This window comes from Myxocyprinus asiaticus, chromosome 17 (assembly GCF_019703515.2).
Source record: "Myxocyprinus asiaticus isolate MX2 ecotype Aquarium Trade chromosome 17, UBuf_Myxa_2, whole genome shotgun sequence".
NCBI lineage: Eukaryota > Metazoa > Chordata > Actinopteri > Cypriniformes > Catostomidae > Myxocyprinus > Myxocyprinus asiaticus.
In genome coordinates, this window is record NC_059360.1 from 31932165 (window position 1) to 31950591 (window position 18427).

The 18427-nt window shown below is 38.2% G+C and overlaps 1 protein-coding gene across 1 annotated transcript in view; it reads left to right on the forward strand.

Moving 5' to 3' along the window:
* LOC127455593 (PDZ domain-containing protein 8-like) overlaps nt 1-18427 on the forward strand; it is a 71416-nt gene that overhangs the window by 7579 nt on the left and 45410 nt on the right. Inside the window, exon 2 of the mRNA XM_051723617.1 lies at nt 15230-15355. Coding sequence (XP_051579577.1) covers nt 15230-15355 — 126 coding nt within the window. The remainder of the gene's footprint in view (nt 1-15229; nt 15356-18427) is intronic.

An 18427-nucleotide genomic window follows, 5' to 3' on the forward strand; every position in this document is an offset into this window, starting at 1 on the left:
GTTTGTGCAGAAATTGATTAATTGACGATCAATAAGTGTAATCAATCAAATTATTAACAATGAATAATTGATATTCTTTAATATCCCTAATACCATGGTATAAATTATTAGTGTCACGATTAAATAGATTTAATGTCTGTGTTTACGAGAATTCTTTAGTGCATCAGAAAGAAGAGGTTGATGCGAGGAATATAATTGTGTATTTCTGGAGAGTTGGAATGATTAATGACTATCTGATGAAGATTATGATTGGAGTTTTCATGTGTTTGGGTTTGCTTACATCAGGTTGGCTGATGTGTCTTTGGAGGGCAGGGTTTTGAAGAGAAGACATGTGGTTGAAGGGAAGGGGGTGATCTACTTATTCAGGGGTTTTCAAACTTTTTGAAAAGTATAAATTTGATGATTCCCTTACGAATTCCCTTATTCCCTTAAAATATATAATTGCTTTTTTACACGTTTACCTTTTATAGTAAGTTGATTTAATTTTATGTTTAAAAAAAACAAAACATTTTCAACCCAATTCAAATGTATTTGTATAGCATTTTTTACAATAAATATAGTTCACAATAAATAGAGACCCCCGAGCACCCCCTTGCATCCCCTGTCCTTTTTAAAACACTGTCTAATTCAGTGGCTGTGTCTAGCATAATTTAGCAAAACAGTTAAAATCGCACACAGCACCTGCAATGTTATATTATTGAGCACTTTGGAAATTATTCCGTTGATCACACAGAGGGGAAATTAGAGCATCTCCCTGTGTTGCATATCTTTTCCAGGTAACTCGTGCATACTGGTCAGTTCAAATCATTTATTTAAACATGCATTGTTTAGCTTTTAGTAAGCGCTAGGATTGGGAATTTAATCCAGTTTTGAGTCTGTATTGTGTTGGCACCTACACAAAGAGAAATTCCTTGTGTGTCTTATACTTGGCAAATAAAGTTCTGTTGATGTTTTTAGTTGGTGTGTTTAATTTGTTTCTTTTTCATGTTGATATCTGGAGAAAGTAGTTTGACCAAAATTGGTGGCTGTAAAGATCATCCAATAGAATGAAGAACATATGTTTTAAATACTGTAAATGACATTAACTTACAGGGCATTTCCATGCAGGAAGATGCTCTAATTTCCTCAGCAAACACCCTCTGTAAATGTGTAGAGGACGGCCTACTACACTAATCCAGCTCCTTTTATCCAAATGTATATCTTAGCAGTCTTAAAAGAAAGGAGAAGGTGAGGTCATAACTCTATAGCAGCACTGTAATAAGTCTGCATATTGAGAAATCTTTTAAATAGTGAATTTAGTTCATAACCCAAATGGTTTCATGTTAAATGCTGGGTGAGATATACTGCCCTAAGGTAATATAATGTGAACTTAGTGACTAATAGTTTAGTGTACAGTAGTCCTATACTCTATACCTGTGTGGGTATATATAGGCTAAACTCCACACAGTGTGATGTCATCTCTGGTGCAGTCCTAGATGGGCTCCATAGGCCCTTTCCCAACTACAGTCCTGGTAATTTTCCTTTAGTAATTTTCTAGATGAGAACTCTCTTATGAGGAACGGAACACCCGAGGAGACTTTTCCCCTGTTGCATTTGCATTGCCAGAAGTTACCACCGTAGTGACGTAATCTAGTATCAACCATTTTCTTCTGATGTGGTTGGAACGTGTGATTCAATATAAACAACAACATCGAAATCAACACCGACGGAGGACGCCGGCATCGGAGTTACACTTTTGTTAGGGCTGTTTACATGAGCTTTGGCTGCATCCGAAAACGTAGGCAGCAGCCTAATCAGTTAATGGTTTAAACGACAGCGTTTTTGGATGAATGGAACTCTAAAAGAAACAGGTCTCTGAACAGTTTAAAAAGCACCTTATTTCTTTCTACCTCAAACCCCAAAGGCAGCATTTTCCAGTTTTTGGAGGCAGTCTGTGTCTTCATGTTACAGTTTAAACTGGGCAGAGTCGGTGTGAGATCTATGCGTGCTGCAGCCGTAGTGAGAGATGAGACGAGCGGTCGGACTGCCACACAGCATGTGCTAGATTTAGTGGACAACATGTTGAAAGCACTATAAACACAATCTTATACAATAAAGGCTTTTATGACTCAACATAAATAACTGTACTGAAATGCTCACACATTGACTTAAATACGTCTTGATGCAGGTTTTCATACAGTAACAGGCACTCAATACTTCCCTCATGTAAACTACATTTCATGACAGTTTAGTGGAGAATAGAGTTCAATTACCCACTCTTGATAAACATCTGATTATTTATATCTGTCATCCCAGGAAAAATTTGATGTTGTAATCCAGAAATCACTTTATTTTCTGTATAGTCACACAGTACAAACAGTACAGGTGCGATGAAAACTCAAAGTGTGTCTCCCGATGAAGTTACACACACACACACACACACACACACACACACACATGTGAAATGTGTCTCTCTGTATACTTTTTGGTTTTATTTTATTTCTGTTAAGGGAATTGTAAAATCCTCTGAGTAGCATGTTAGCAGCTAGTTGTTTGCTAAAGGCGGCTGTGGACTCCTCCTTTCTCAGTGCTTTGTGCGTAATGGGTATTGACCAATCACAGGCTGTAGCACCTTCCACAATCTGCCACAGTCCCTTTACGCCCCCAAAGTACCTACTTGAGTTGGAACTAAAAATCCCCAAAAAACTGCTCTGAGGAACTATATCCTTAAGCGCGAAAGTGACGAAAAGTACTAGTCCCAGGGGAAAGTACCTAAAACAGGCGTTAGTACTACCAGTAGGAAAGGGCCTCATATCACAGATGGTCAGAACCTGAGTTAGAAGTGTGCATTTCCCATTTACGTGAGTTTACAAAAAATAAAAGTTTTAATACCATTTTAGTTTTTCAAGTTTAGCCAACATTGAATTCTAGCACCTTGACTGTGGTACAAGGGTGTGGGTGTGGGTGTGGGTGTTACTGCTTCTCAAATGTTGTAATTAAAGCTGTAATTGCGTAGGTTTCTCCCTCCCCACACTAATGAAGGACGTTTTCACAAATGAATTATGAATGGAGCTCTCAGATGTTGTATATGTTATGTTTAATATATGATGCAGTGCAGGTGATAACGTGTGTGGGTAATAATGTGTTTTTGTGATCTCTGTATTGGTGACCAGTAACCCTAGTTGATGTCAAGACTGTTGACACTGCGTTATTGATAGGTGTTTAATGACACCTTTGTGCTTTCAATAATGACTTGGGCATCATCAAAGTAGGTTTAGGTTCAGTACCAGTTGGAGGCGATCTGTAAGATAGAGAGTTACAGTATTGTGAGAACCCATATAATCACTGTGTCCTTAAGCAAGGACATAACCTGTGTGAATGGCTTTAGACAAATTTTCCTGACTGTGCTGATTTAATGGCCCAGTTCCTCTGAGGCATTAGAGAAACACACTCTCAGTAGAAAAAGATGCTGCGTTTAATTTATCCATCCATCCGTGTGACACTGATGGAGTTTGGCTTTTTAAATGTCCTGTAAAAGAGAGAGCAAGAGGAACCGTCAACAGCATGTCTGAAACTGTCAACTTACAACTTATTCTAGTGGAGCCAGTCACATTCAGAACAAACCAGAATTATATCTCTTGATTAACTATTAACTAGGGCTGCCCCCAATAGTCGACCAAACGTTAGTCGATGAGAAGAGTCTTGGTCAACCAAGTTTTTCGGGAAGTGGCGAAGTCACGCTGTCAGTGACGGACAGACATGATCGTTTTCACGACTGGTCCATATGGTAATTAATTATGTTGGCCAGGAAATCCAAATTGTGGGATCATTTCGAGAGGGTAAAGGGATGACCTCAAGAAGGTGACATGCAAACTCTGCAGGCAAACGTTCCTATCATTCATCGACCTCAAACATGGCTTATCACTAGAAACATGTAAGTAGCCTAACGTTAGACACGTAGCATGGTCACTCTAATGTTAGATAACCTAGATAAATTTGCGCTGTTAGGCTTATCCAAGTGTTCGTGGGGAGTGGGGAAGCTAAATTAGAACCTCGCTTACTGCATGTTTAACTTAAAGTGCATTTCTATGTATAATTTAACAAAACGTTCAGACAGTCTCCTTGCTGTTTTTTTTGACACATTCAGAATCATTACCGCTTTTGCCGGTGTCGCTGCGGCTTGCTTCGTGCGTGCGCTTGTAAATTTAAAATTTAAAAAGGCTCATACTTACGGTTTAGTATTTCTCTGTAATGTAGAAAAATATTAGCAATGTTACTTATAACATTCTTTCTCAGCCCTGGAACTCCCAAAAAATATATATATATAAGTAATTAAATTAATATCATAAACATGTGACAACTAGTTGACTAATGGCTTAAACTAATGACTACTAGTCGACTAGGAAAATCTTTGGTCGGGGGCAGCCCTACTATTAACCCAGTTTCGGAGTGAGATGTCATATACCCATAATAAAGCCATACTGGATATTGGTTATATACACTCACAGATCACTTTATTAGGTACACCTGTACACCTACTTATTCATGCGATTATCTAATCAGCCAATCATGTGGCAGAAGTGCAATGCATAAAATCAGTCAGATATGGGTCAGAAGCTTCACTTAATGTTCACATCAACCATCAGAATGGGGAAAAATGTGAGCTCAGTGATTTGGACCGTGGCATGATTTTTGGTGCCAGACGGGCTGGTTTGAGTATTTCTGTAACTGCTGATCTCCTGGGATTTTCATGCACAATAGTCTCTAGAGTTTACTCAGAATGGTGTCAAAACAAAAAACATCCAGTGAGCGGCAGATGGAAACACCTTGTTGATGAGAGAGGTCAGAGGAGAATGGCCAGACTTGTTCAAGCTGACAGAAAGGCTATGGTAACTCAGATAACCACTTTGTACAATTTTAGTGAGCACAATAGCATCTAAGAATGCACAGCATGCCAAACCTTGAGGCGGATGGGCTACAATGGCTACAATTTCTCCAGAAGTAACAATTTTGTTCTTTTGAACACATGGGATGGAAACGCGACTTTTTCACACATTGTTTTTGTGATGTTATGGGTTTTCGTATATATTACATTTGCGACTTGGATGGAAACATAGCTAATGACGGGTGAATTGGGAAAATTCACAAAATATTTATTTTCAGCCAGAAATTGTATTTGATTGTATTCTAGTGACAAAATAGTGTAGAGGTTACAGGAAACAAAGTCGAAATGTGCTCACTACCTGCCAGGCCTCGACATCATCGAAAAATAGGTTCCAAGGCACACTTCAGTTATTCGATAAAACCATCTTTATTGGATTGGCTATTTCATAGTAGGAACAATATAAATACCATCAGCAATAAAAGAAAGAAATGTGGATTGCAAACCCATGTGTATCTGGCACTACTGCCTTCTTCAGGAGACCCTAATAACTATTATCTGAATCTAATATCTAATAACTGATGTTTGCTTTTGGAACCTATCATTTGGGTCATTTTTCACCTCAAGCATGCTCTTCACTGACACATTTGTTGCAAGTACACTAACAAAAAAAATATTAGGGGCAAAATTGTTTTAATGATGCCACAACTGTGGGACATTGGCAATTTATGAAAAATTGATAGAAAGCATTTTCACACAATAAATATTAAAATGGTTTGATATTTCACTCTGTTTAGATAACCATAGTTTTAAACATGCAAAATGTTTTATTTTTACAATGAAATTTCATCATTTGGGACAAGGCTAACATTTTAAAATCTATAGGCTACATATAAGGCATTTGAGGGCCTGGTTTAAAGTTTCCAGTTCAGTTTTATTAAAACCTTAGTATAACAATAAGAAAAAAGGTGAAACCTGTTCGTTTTTATACAAACCAATCCCTGGCAAAGACAGACACAGAACTTTTTCAATAGGAAATTTTCCACTGAGTTAAAGTTGTTAGAAGATGCGCTAGTTGTGACAGATGTTTTCTTTATTAAAGGATTTGATTCGAATTGCTCAGGCTACATACATCAGCGAATATCAGATTATCATTCTTACTTGACTTGAACTTGACTTGTATTATGTACCATGTGTTATGTTGCAGTTAAAGTTAGTCTACCAGCCAACTGTTGAGTAAATTTTGTACTTGACAAGGGTTAATTTTGGACCCTGGTTTTACTGTTTGCATACTGCTAGGTAGTAGCTAAGTTAATAGTCTTTCCTACCTAGATCTCACATTTCAAAGGACACCATTATTGATCCCTCAGTGACTCAGCTCATCATCTCTGACCGTGTGCTACGCAGAATGCACTGCGGCCATCGTGGCTCAGATCATCAGCAGTCATCAACTTGACCGTGACTGAAACTTATACTCTTTCCCTCTCCCTTTTTCTCTTTCCCCCACTAACTCCACTTATGTAAGCACTCTTCAGAAAACATCTGTTGTGTCTCCATTCTTGCATGTTTGTACATATTTTATTTTTACAACCCCTTTTCATGTCACGCTATACGTATTCTATATTTTAATAAATCTTTCTTGATAGAGAAAGCCTTAGCTGTGCATTTAACATTATTTTAACCTGTCCCAAGCCAGATGGGACTGTGATGTCATAATGCACTAAAGCTGATACCTCTTATATCATTTTATCTATGATTCCACGAATGATTAGAGGTCATATCTCAAAATAAAAGACTACATGTAAACCATGTACATTAGCAACACAGCAAGGCCAAAATTCAACTGGGATGTAATTTATCTTGCTCGCTCACTCTCTCTCGTTCTCACTCTATTCACTAACAGAACCTCAGAGACCACAGAAAATGATCAGCTTTACTGTTAAACACTGTCATTTCACACCATTACACAAACTCCAGGAAAAAACACAAACATCCTAAATATATTTTCAAGTCTTTTCTCTCTTAAAGGGGTCAATAGTTTTATTATCTTTCCTGAGGTACACTGATAATGTTAGTAACTTTTTTTGTTCATTAAAAAATTCATAATTTAGTAATATATGATAATTTTCCACCCTGTCTCTGGCCCTCTGTCTGAAACGTTCGGATTTGGCATAAGCGCCTTCTTAAAACTTCAGCGTAAACGCACACTGTTCTGATTGGTTAACAGTGTGCAGCCCCTCAAATTCAGCCATTTTTGCAACTCAGTCTGAAGAGAATAAATAAGCTCCACAACATTATAAAACTACATTTCAGGGGTTACACATAATGCACATCCAACACGTTGCATCCGAATATATTAAACTGTTCATCTCAAGCACAACTGCCAACATTCACACCCTGTCTACACTGGACGCGAGAGTCGCTTCGCGTCAAAAGCAATAGTACCCCTTATAATCAATGATGCTGTCTACCATGGAAGTGTTTGTTGCGGCACATCGCGCCAACAGTGAACAGATGTCCCGTTCCATTTTGTGCTGCACACACTGGCGCTACTGCCAAAAAAAACAAAATAAATGGTTTAGAAAGTTTGTGTCGACGCGCCCGATGTAAACATGATGTCAGCACCATAAACTATCAAACATTCATGATATTTGAAATATTCATGAATGGAACTTTTTACCTGTCTGTTGCATCAGGTCCAAGTGTTTTTAACTGCCCCATCCTTCAATAACAGTTCCTTTACAAAGCTTGAATAATTTTATGTCTGGTTCACAAGATATGAGCCAATAAAACAAGCAATCCACACTTAAATACGCTGAAGACACATCCAGTTTCCAGTATAATCCTGTACTGACGGAAACGCATCTAAACGGTCAAAGATGTCCAAATAGAGTATATTTTCATACACCCACCAAAATTAATAATAGCGCAGGTGGCCGAAATAACGCGTCCATGACACGTTTGTGCTCAAAATAGCAAGAGGCAACAGCTGAATGACAGAGAATTGCTTCACCTCTTCAGAGTTGTAACTTGACACCGCGTCTTTTAAAAGTGGCCGGAGATATGTGTCAAGCGGTCAAAGACGTCTGTCTGTGCATGCTTAAATGCAAAAATAATTTAAAATGGTCCAGATGTGTCCCCTTTGGAGTCCAGGAATAGTGAGGCCACAGTAGGCTTATGTCCTGCTGTCTCTCACTCTTGAGTACGAACTGAAGCAACAGTGGTTGGGGCCAAGGGTGCGATGATTTTAAGTAGGTTTTAATGTTTTTGAGCTGTAGAGGCAGTCATGAATTAATGTACCCCAAGTGATGTAGGGTGGTCGTGGAAGTAGAGAACAAGGCGTTTTTGCAGCTTGGTTTCAATAAATGCTTTTAATGCATTGGGGATTAAATTTTGATTTCTGAAATTGACAGTATGTTTTTATAGTAAAAAGACCTCTTATATGTCAAAATATCAAGGACAATTGTATTCCTCATGACATGACCCCTTTAATTTTTTATAGTGACCTTTTATTGTCTTTTTTTAAATTGTGTTTAAGTTCTAGAACCATAAAATGGCACTATGAAATTGTTCTAAACCCGTATGACTTTGTTCTGTGGAAGATAAAGAGAGACTTTTTTTATTGCATCTTATTTCCATACGGTGACTGAGAATGGTGACTGAGGCTGTCAGTCCCTAACATTCTCTCTAACAACTCCCTTTGTGTTCCATGGAAGAAAAAAGGTCAAGGTTTGAGTTTGGAAAAACATCAGCGTAAATCAATTATGACACACATTTCATTTTTGAGTGTGCAGGAGCGAAACCCCTTGCTTAAAGGAATATTTTACTCAAAAATGATATTTCTCTCATCATATATTTACCCTCATGTTGTTCTCAACTCATATGACTTTCTTTTTTATAGGCTATAGAGAAAGAAGGTCATATTCTTGTTATGTTCATATTATATTCACAATATAACACCTCAGTTGCCTTAATTGCTTTTAAAAATGGGTAGCAACAATACAACTAAGGCCACAGATTTTCATTAAATCACATTTTTTCGATTATTAATTTCATTAAGTTCCATTCTTACCGGAGATATAGTCTCTCACCTAGCACTAAGGTTAACAGATGGCCTCTATTGGTGATGTAGTGTGGAGGTTTATTGGTGTTTCGTGTCATAGCTGTTACTTTATTGTGTTTTCTAGCATTGATTTTAGATTTCTGTATTGACCAATCATCATCCAGGACTGGAACCGTCCACTTTAGAATATGACATAACACGTCATGTTATATGCAATATAATAAGCAACTTCTGTTCTGCACTCCTGACAGCCAGATCCCAGTATTTCAGTCTGCAGAGCACACATGATAAGCTTCTGACACTCACCCGGTCAGCAAAGTTGTACATTCCTGCTGCAGATAAAAGCAAAGCTGATTTCATTTGTCCTCAATGACCTGGCTGTGGTGAATATGATGTATTTAGAGAGGTGCTGGTGATATGAGTGGGGTTTAATCTGGTCAGGAGCACATCCTCGGTGAAAGACAGAGCAGGTGTGTTTGTGTGGGTTACATAAACTCTTATTACACTCATTTCACCATACGGCTCTTATACTGCTTTTATAAGAGTGTGTGTGTTGACTGTAAAACCTATTGTTGCATTTACGGTCATGGTTTAAGAAAACATTCAGCTTGGTCACTAGTTTATTATGAGAAAAATAGGTGCAGTAATGCAAAAAAAAATAAAAATAAAAAATAACTTGATTAAAAAATGCAAACAAATTGAGTATATTTATTTGATTATATAATCTAATAATCTAACCGAACAGTTTGATGTTTGCATGTCTTGTGTGTGTTTGCATCCTGTGTGTGTGTGTTTGTGGTTTGTCTCATTGCAAACCAAGGAATTTCCTGCAGATAGAACTGACAGATTTCGCAGAAATCAAAAATGTATTTGATAATGCAAAAATCGTGTGGTTTTGTTAATGCCTTAAAGTTGTTTTTTAACTGCTTGCACGTAACACCTCAATAGTGCAGAGCAAGATATATGGTGATAGATAGATAGACAGGACAAGGCCTTTCCAGCCATTAATAGTTGTTTGCTGGCTGTTTTCCCCCCTTCAGTGCTGCTTGCCTTAAAGGGATAGTTCACCCAAAAATGAAAATTCTCATCATTTACTCACCCTCATGCCGTCACAGATGTGAAACAAATGAAGATTTTAAGAATATCTCAGCCTTATAGGTCCATACAATGCAAGTGAATGTTGGCCAGAACTTTGAAGGTTCATAAAGCATATAAAGGCAGCAAGTAATCCATAAGACTTCTGAAGCAATATGATGGATGTGGGTGAGAAACAGTTCAATATTTAAGTCCTTTTTTACAAAAAAATGTCCTCCCTGCCTAGTAGGTGGCGATATGCACAACAAATGCGAATCGCCAAAAACAAAAGAAGAATGTTATAGTAAAAGTGGAGATTTATAGTAAAAGTTGACTTAAATATTGAATAAATATTATATTAAATATCTCAGCCACACCCATCATATCGCTTTTGGAGATATGGATTTAACCACTGGAGTCATAGGATTACTTTTATGCTGCCTTTATGTGCTTTCTGGACCTTCAAAGTGTTGGCTACCTTTCACTTGCACTGTATGGTTCTACAGAGCTGAGATAGATTTCTAAAAATCTTAATTTGTGTTCAGCAAAAGAAAGAAAGTCATACACATCTGGGATGGCATGAGGGTGAGTAAATGATGAGAGAATTTTCATTTTTGGGTGAACTATCCCTTTAAGTACTCTAGCACTTCTGTCGGAAGCTCTTGAAAATACTTTAAACAGCCAAGCATCTGACCACATACAGGTTAACTGTTTTTCCTTTCAGTGAAGTAGGCCACATCCCAAAGGAGTAAGTCTTACAATATGTACTATATAGTGAAAAAAAAATAATGAACTGAAAACTACTGATTTCTAAAGAGGGACACATTAAAAACAGATTAAGGATCAGTAGGATGTAATACTTTTTACAGCAATAGACCCAGAAGTTGAATTAGAATGGGTGCAAGTGACTTACTCTCATGTTGTTCCTTACTTTTATGATTTTCTTTCTTCTGTGAAACACAAAAGTAGATGTTTGGAAGAATGTTCATGCTGCTCTTTTCAATACAACAAAAGCTTATAGTGACCAATGGTAGTCAAGCTCCAGAAAGCACCATAAAATCACCATTAAAATAACCCTTATTTCTCTTTCAATATATTCTAAGTCTTCTGAAGCCATATAATAGCTTTGTGCGAAATTTAAACTGTTATTCACTGGAAATCTTTCCATTCACCATAGCTCCCTAATCTTATTTGCATTTGTGTGTATTTAAATAAGATGTGCCATTCAGTATGTCATGCCAAGTCAATTATTCCAAATGCCATCGATTCTCACTTGTTTCGTGACAGCTCTCGATGCAGGGCAGTATTTGTTGGTAAAGCATAAACTCCAGATATGTACAATAAATGACAAAAACACAGTAATTGTCTATTCTTCATTACTTGTTTACTGATGTTAATGTATTCAGCTTGTGTGTGGCATGTAATTGCTTAGTGTTGGCTTACACTGTGAGGTCCAGACTGAGGGTAATGCATGCATGTTTGTGAGTTTGGGTAAGTGAGTGTGTGTGGGGTCAGTGAGTATTGTATTTTTAATGCTGCCGGCTAGCTGTGTTTCTGTACTGGTGTTGGTGGTAAGTAATAGAGCTGTGCTCCATGCCCTGTGTGTGCTCTGGAACAAGCTGCACTCATGTCCTGCAATTAAGCAGCTGGGAGATATAGAGATGGAGGAAGTAAGGCATGGATAAAAGAGCTGTGAGCAAATTGGGGAAAAGCAGAAAGGGGGCACATATCAGGAGCTCATTCCTCAAATGATGTAGTTTGTACACTGTGTACTAACTGGCAGACTATACAGTATTCAAGGGGTAGTATCTGGGTAGGGTACTATTGAGCAGTAGCAGATATGTTAAGTACCGGGAGATGCATGCTTGCAGGTTTTGTGTGTGTGGTGGTTTTGCAGCTACGCTGTTGTTTTTTTGTTTTGTTTTTCTCCCCAAAGTTTTATAGCCATATGACGCCACTAAATCGTGGCTTAATCTGTGGATTTAGCCTTTGAATGCCTCATTAGTGTTTACATTAGAGACGGTAATGAAATTGCCTTTTGTCTAGTCCCTATTTTGTGTATATTTCACTTTTTCACCTCCTTGAGAGAGAGGAGCATGCAATTTTCATGGAGAATAATAAAACAAACAATATCTAGCATTTTGTTTAGTAGTTTAGGAATTTTTATAAAAATGATTCTAATGTATCTAAACACTGATACGAAGTTAGTTCCTTTTTTCCACATAACCTATTACTGTATCTTTTTAAATGTATGAAAATTGTATTGTACTGCATTAAAACTGATGATTTGTGGATTGCTGAAGATGTATTCATTGTTTTGGGAAATTGTCCCTTTCTTGGCTCGTTTCCATGGTAATTTGCATGATGATAAGATGGGTCATGGTCCATCTGGACTTTCACAAAAAGGCCCATGAAGCAATTTCTCAGGCTGGGTAGGTTTTGTAACGTTTTGTACTTTGCAAGGGCACGTCAGAAAGCTTTATCTATAGAGAGAGAGACACTTCCTGTTTTAGGAACACCAATCTCACTGGGTATTATTAGCAGTAAAGACTCCTGAAATAGCACAAAGTGGCTCTCCTCAGAGCAATGCTGCTAAACTCTTTCACTGCCACACAGGGCTGCAGTTAGGAATTCTTGGGCCTGGTACAAAATGTTTTCAGCAGGCCCCCCTCCAGTCCGTTGTCCGATGGGGACAGTTGTTCCATCAACGTGCGCTAACCGGATGGCTTTCTCAGTTGCGTGCTGTCTCTGTGTTTATATTCGCGTCTCCCCAGGGCTTGACATTTACTTTTTGGCTCACCAGCCACTGTGGCTAGTGGAATTCCAGTCACTAGCCACTCAGCATTTTCACTAGCCAAAATCCCCCATCCCACAAAAAGTGATAAAAACAACTGGAGACCATAACCATGGAGACCATGCATTTGTTTGGACATTTTATTTGAACAAGAATAATATATAAATAAAGTTCAGCAGGACACAAGCCTAACGATTTAGGTCACCTTAGAATATCTGAAGGCAAACATGGCCAGTAAGAACAGGAGTAGGATAGAACAAGGGGAAAACTCTGTCAATAATTTCTCCATGAAAATCCAGATTTTAACCCCTTTAACTTTTCTAAATTGTACTTGCTTTCAGGAAAATTTACCATTGTTCTTCCATTTTTTTAACAGTGGCATTTGTAATGATAAAGGCCGTAACCACAGGTCAGACCATGAACGACACAATACTGTGATTAGGCTAATGTAGATAAACTACAGTAGATAAAACTACTTTAATAGTAAACTACTACTAAACTAAATAAACAATAGGCTAGTATTTGATATGAAGAACTAATGGCCTAAATATGTTTATAATCTTTTAACAACAACTTCACAGTTAGTAATTCCATGTAGTACAAAAGGTGATATTGGGTAGATTAAACTCCGTCCCCATTCAATTCAATTTCTTTTTCCACAAATGGAAAAATACATGAATCTTATTTTCATTCATGGAAGAAAGAAAGTCCAACGGGTTAGGATCAAAGTAAATTTAAATGAATGAGAGAATAATTATTTATAACAAAAAGTTCAAATTCATCCATATAGAGCTTTATACAAGAACGTTCTCTTCATAATTCATATGGGTCACAAGCCGCGATATCGTGTAAAGCCCAAGTCACACAAGTTTCGGTTAGTGCTTTCTCAGAGTTTTGGCTGTATCTCTGGAGCACGCTGATGTGCGCCGCGGCGGTTCGTGCAAAACCACGGTTCATTCGCTCTGCACAGATGCGCATGTCAGGTGTGAGAAGCATATTTACTGCTTATAAAGCGCTGAACACGAGATGAATGCAATTAAATTTGCTTAGGCTATGGCTACACGCTAAAGTGGCTAGTAAGAGCAATGGAGTTTCTACCCGCATTTGGTGGGTTAATGTCAAGCCCTGCGTCTCCTGCTGAATGTGTATAGATGCGCTCTACAATATGGAATAGCCTTTCTGTGGACCCCCCTTCAGTCCGGGCCCGGGACAAAAGTTCCAGTTGCCCCCCTTATCGGCGGCCCTGCTGCCACGTCCTGCATTAGGGATCACCCTGTTTTAAAAGTAATTTAAGTCCATTTCACTGGCAGCTACAGGACAAGCTACAAAACTTATGATGGGGTATTTTTTTTATGATGGGGTTTTCCATTTTGAAACAATTGCTTACAAAATGTTGGATGTTTAAACACACTTCTGCAACTTTAAGGTTTTAGTAAATGGACAGTCATGTACAATTAAAGCAAGATGAGCCACCCTCCAAAATCCAGATTAAGATCAGTCCAAAAGTAGCAAGGATTTTCTAAGAAAAATCACCATTTGCTGTTAAATTTGGTCCAAAACTACGGCTAATTTAGATTAAAGGGCTAGTTCACCAAAAAATTTTAATTTTCTCATTTACTTAGACCTCATGCCATCACAGATGAGTATGACTTTCTTTCTTCTGCTGAACACAAACAAAGGTTTTTAGAAGAATATCTCAGCTCTGTAGGTCCATACAATGCAAGTGAATGGCGATCAGGCCTTTGAAGCTCCAAAAAGCAGCTTTTGCAGATAAAGTCAGCATAAACGTAATCCATATGACTCCAGTGGTTATGCGTCAAGTTCTAGGAAGTGTAATCGAGCTTGAAATCATGATTGTGCCTAGAGACTAAAATGGCAAGATGTACAGTGAAATAGGAGTTATATTTTGGTCTTTGTTCACCCAAAACCAAATGGATTGCTTCAGAAGACATTGATTAAACCACTGGAGTCATAAGGGTTTATGCTGACTATCTCCTTCAAATGGTTCAAATGCCTGATCACCATTCAGTTGGATTGTATTGATCTACGGAGCTGAGATATTCTTCTAAAAATCTTCGTTTGTGTTCAGCAGAAGAAAGAAAAACATACATAATTTAAAATGGCAATAAAATCCTTGCATTAAGCTGATCTTGCTCTTCAGCTCTTTACACACAGTTCTGAAAAACACATAGAGCTGAAATGCATGTTTTTCCTGTAAGGGTTGGGTGAATGCATTACACGCCTGAAATGACCACTTGCTTTTTTGCAACTATTTCCTGTTGACTTCTCTATTCAAAAGCACTTGTGTCTGCAGTCAAGTGTTATTATTTTGCAGTGTTTTGCAATGAGTGAACAAATTATCGTGGAAAAAAGCAAGGACGTTAAGTCAAGTCTGTTTGTTGGTTGTCTCATGATTCTGTCTGTTTTTGATTGACAGGTACAAGCCTTTCTTTCCCTTCCAAGTTCAGCCACCACTGGCATCATCATGTGACCTGGACCTCTCCATCCGAGACACCCTGTTGGTGGAGGGACGTCTACGTGTCACACTTATTGAATGTAGCAGGTAAGGCAGCAGCTGGCTCCTGTTGGTGTGTGTGACAGAATCAATATTTACCTTTTGAATCTTATCTGTTTTGGCAAAGAAAACATAAAGGGTCAGGCCTTAAAGGGATAGTTCACCCAAAAATGAAAAAATTCTCTAATCATTTACTCTCATGCCATCCCAGATGTGTATGACTTTCTTTCTTCTGCAGAACACAAATTAAGATTTTTAGAAAAATATTTCAGCTCTGTAGGCCCTTACAATGCCAGGGAATGGTGACCAAAACTTTGAAGCTCCAAAAAGTGCATAAAGGCAGCATAAAAGTATCCATACGACTCTAGTGGTTTAATCCATGTCGTCTTAAGCGATCTAATCGATTCTGGGTGAAAACAGACCAAGAGGCAATACTTTTTTTTCTGTATATCTTGCCATTTCACTCTCTAGGCAAAATCATGATTTCAAGCTCGATTACATGAACTTATACAATTACACTATTAAATTGAGCTTGAAATCATGATCGTCAAGATTTATAGTGAAAAATGAGTTATATTTTGATCTGTTATTACCCAAAACCGATTATATTGCTTCAGAAGACCACCGTAGTCTTATGGATTACTTTTATGCTGACTTTGTCCTTTTTGGAGCTTCATATTTTTGATCACTATTTACTTGCATTGTATGGAGCTACAGAGCTGAGATGTTCTTCTAAAAATCTTTGTTTATGTTCTGCAGAAGAATAAAGTCATACACATTTGGGATGGCATAAGGATGAATAAATGATGAGAGAATTTAAATTTTTAGGTGAACAATCCCTTTGATATAAAGTACTTTAGCCCTTCTTGCACTGTGCTGGGTAAAAACCCTCAGTAGTGTACGGTTGACGTTTCATAGCAATTTGCCTCATGCTGTTTTCAGTATCCTCACGAATCAGGCATAATGAATTACAATTAACCAGTATGTGCTGTTATTCTGTTTTCTACAGGTGTGTAAACACACACACCTGCCTGAGCCATTTGTGCATTGGTTGTGCATTCTTTTGTGTGTTACACATACAGTTTAGAAATTTGCTAAAGTTTTAGAATACAGCACAGTGACATTTTTGTGAAAAATCAGACAATAGAGACCTCTGTTCTGGGTGGTGCACACTGCTATTTCCTTTTTTCTTTCTTGCTTTTGAGACACAACTCGCATACGGACGTAAACTTCCTTCTGATACACACCCTTCTGAGCCAAATAAATTTTAAATGGCCTGTCTACAAGCTGCTGTGTTTGAGAACAAACACACACGACAACAAAAGCTGCTTTCGTCTCCTTTGTGTGTCTTTGTACTTTTGTCTGATTAGCAACAGAGTAGAATAGTGTTTGTAAAGGGCATGTTAATGCAGAGACTCTGACAATCACATACCCAACTTATCTCTTATACATACACATTTTATAGTCTATACACTGGATCTTAACATATGGCGTCAAGTTAATCAGAGAGTCCAGTAAACTTGCTGAAGGAAAGGAAGCGTGATCTGTTTCCAGTGTATTTGCACTGAGCTGTTTACAGGTGCATCTCAATAAATTAGAATGTCGTGGAAAAGTTCATTTATTTCAGTAATTCAACTCAAATTGTGAAACTCGTGTATTAAATAAATTCAATGCACACAGACTGAAGTAGTTTAAGTCTTTGGTTCTTTTAATTGTGATGATTTTGGCTCACATTTAACAAAAACCCACCAATTCACTATCTCAAAAAATTAGAATATGGTGACATGCCAATCAGCTAATCAACTCAAAACACCTGCAAAGGTTTCCTGAGCCTTCAAAATGGTCTCTCAGTTTGGTTCACTAGGCTACACAATCATGGGGAAGACTGCTGATCTGACAGTTGTCCAGAAGACAATCATTGACACCCTTCACAAGGAGGGTAAGCCACAAACATTCATTGCCAAAGAAGCTGGCTGTTCACAGAGTGCTGTATCCAAGCATGTTAACAGAAAGTTGAGTGGAAGGAAAAAGTGTGGAAGAAAAAGATGCACAACCAACCAAGAGAACCGCAGCCTTATGATTGTCAAGCAAAATCGATTCAAGAATTTGGGTGAACTTCACAAGGAATGGACTGAGGCTGGGGTCAAGGCATCAAGAGCCACCACACACAGACGTGTCAAGGAATTTGGCTACAGTTGTCGTATTCCTTTTGTTAAGCCACTCCTGAACCACAGACAACGTCAGAGGCGTCTTACCTGGGCTAAGGAGAAGAAGAACTGGACTGTTGCCCAGTGGTCCAAAGTCCTCTTTTCAGATGAGAGCAAGTTTTGTATTTCATTTGGAAACCAAGGTCCTAGAGTCTGGAGGAAGGGTGGAGAAGCTCATAGCCCAAGTTGCTTGAAGTCCAGTGTTAAGTTTCCACAGTCTGTGATGATTTGAGGTGCAATGTCATCTGCTGGTGTTGGTCCATTGTGTTTTTTGAAAACCAAAGTCACTGCACCCGTTTACCAAGAAATCTTGGAGCACTTCATGCTTCCTTCTGCTGACCAGCTTTTTAAAGATGCTGATTTCATTTTCCAGCAGGATTTGGCACCTGCCCACACTGCCAAAAGCACCAAAAGTTGGTTAAATGACCATGGTGTTGGTGTGCTTGACTGGCCAGCAAACTCACCAGACCTGAACCCCATAGAGAATCTGTGGGGTATTGTCAAGAGGAAAATGAGAAACAAGAGACCAAAAAATGCAGATGAGCTGAAGGCCACTGTCAAAGAAACCTGGGCTTCCATACCACCTCAGCAGTGCCACAAACTGATCACCTCCATGCCACACCGAATTGAGGCAGTAATTAAAGCAAAAGGAGCCCCTACCAAGTATTGAGTACATATACAGTAAATGAACATACTTTCCAGAAGTGAAAATGTTTTTTTTATTGGTCTTATGATGTATTCTAATTTTTTGAGAGAGTGAATTGGTGGGTTTTTGTTAAATGTGAGCCAAAATCATCACAATTAAAGAACCAAAGACTTAAACTACTTCAGTCTGTGTGCATTGAATTTATTTAATACATGAGTTTCACAATTTGAGTTGAATTACTGAAATAAATGAACTTTTCCACGACAT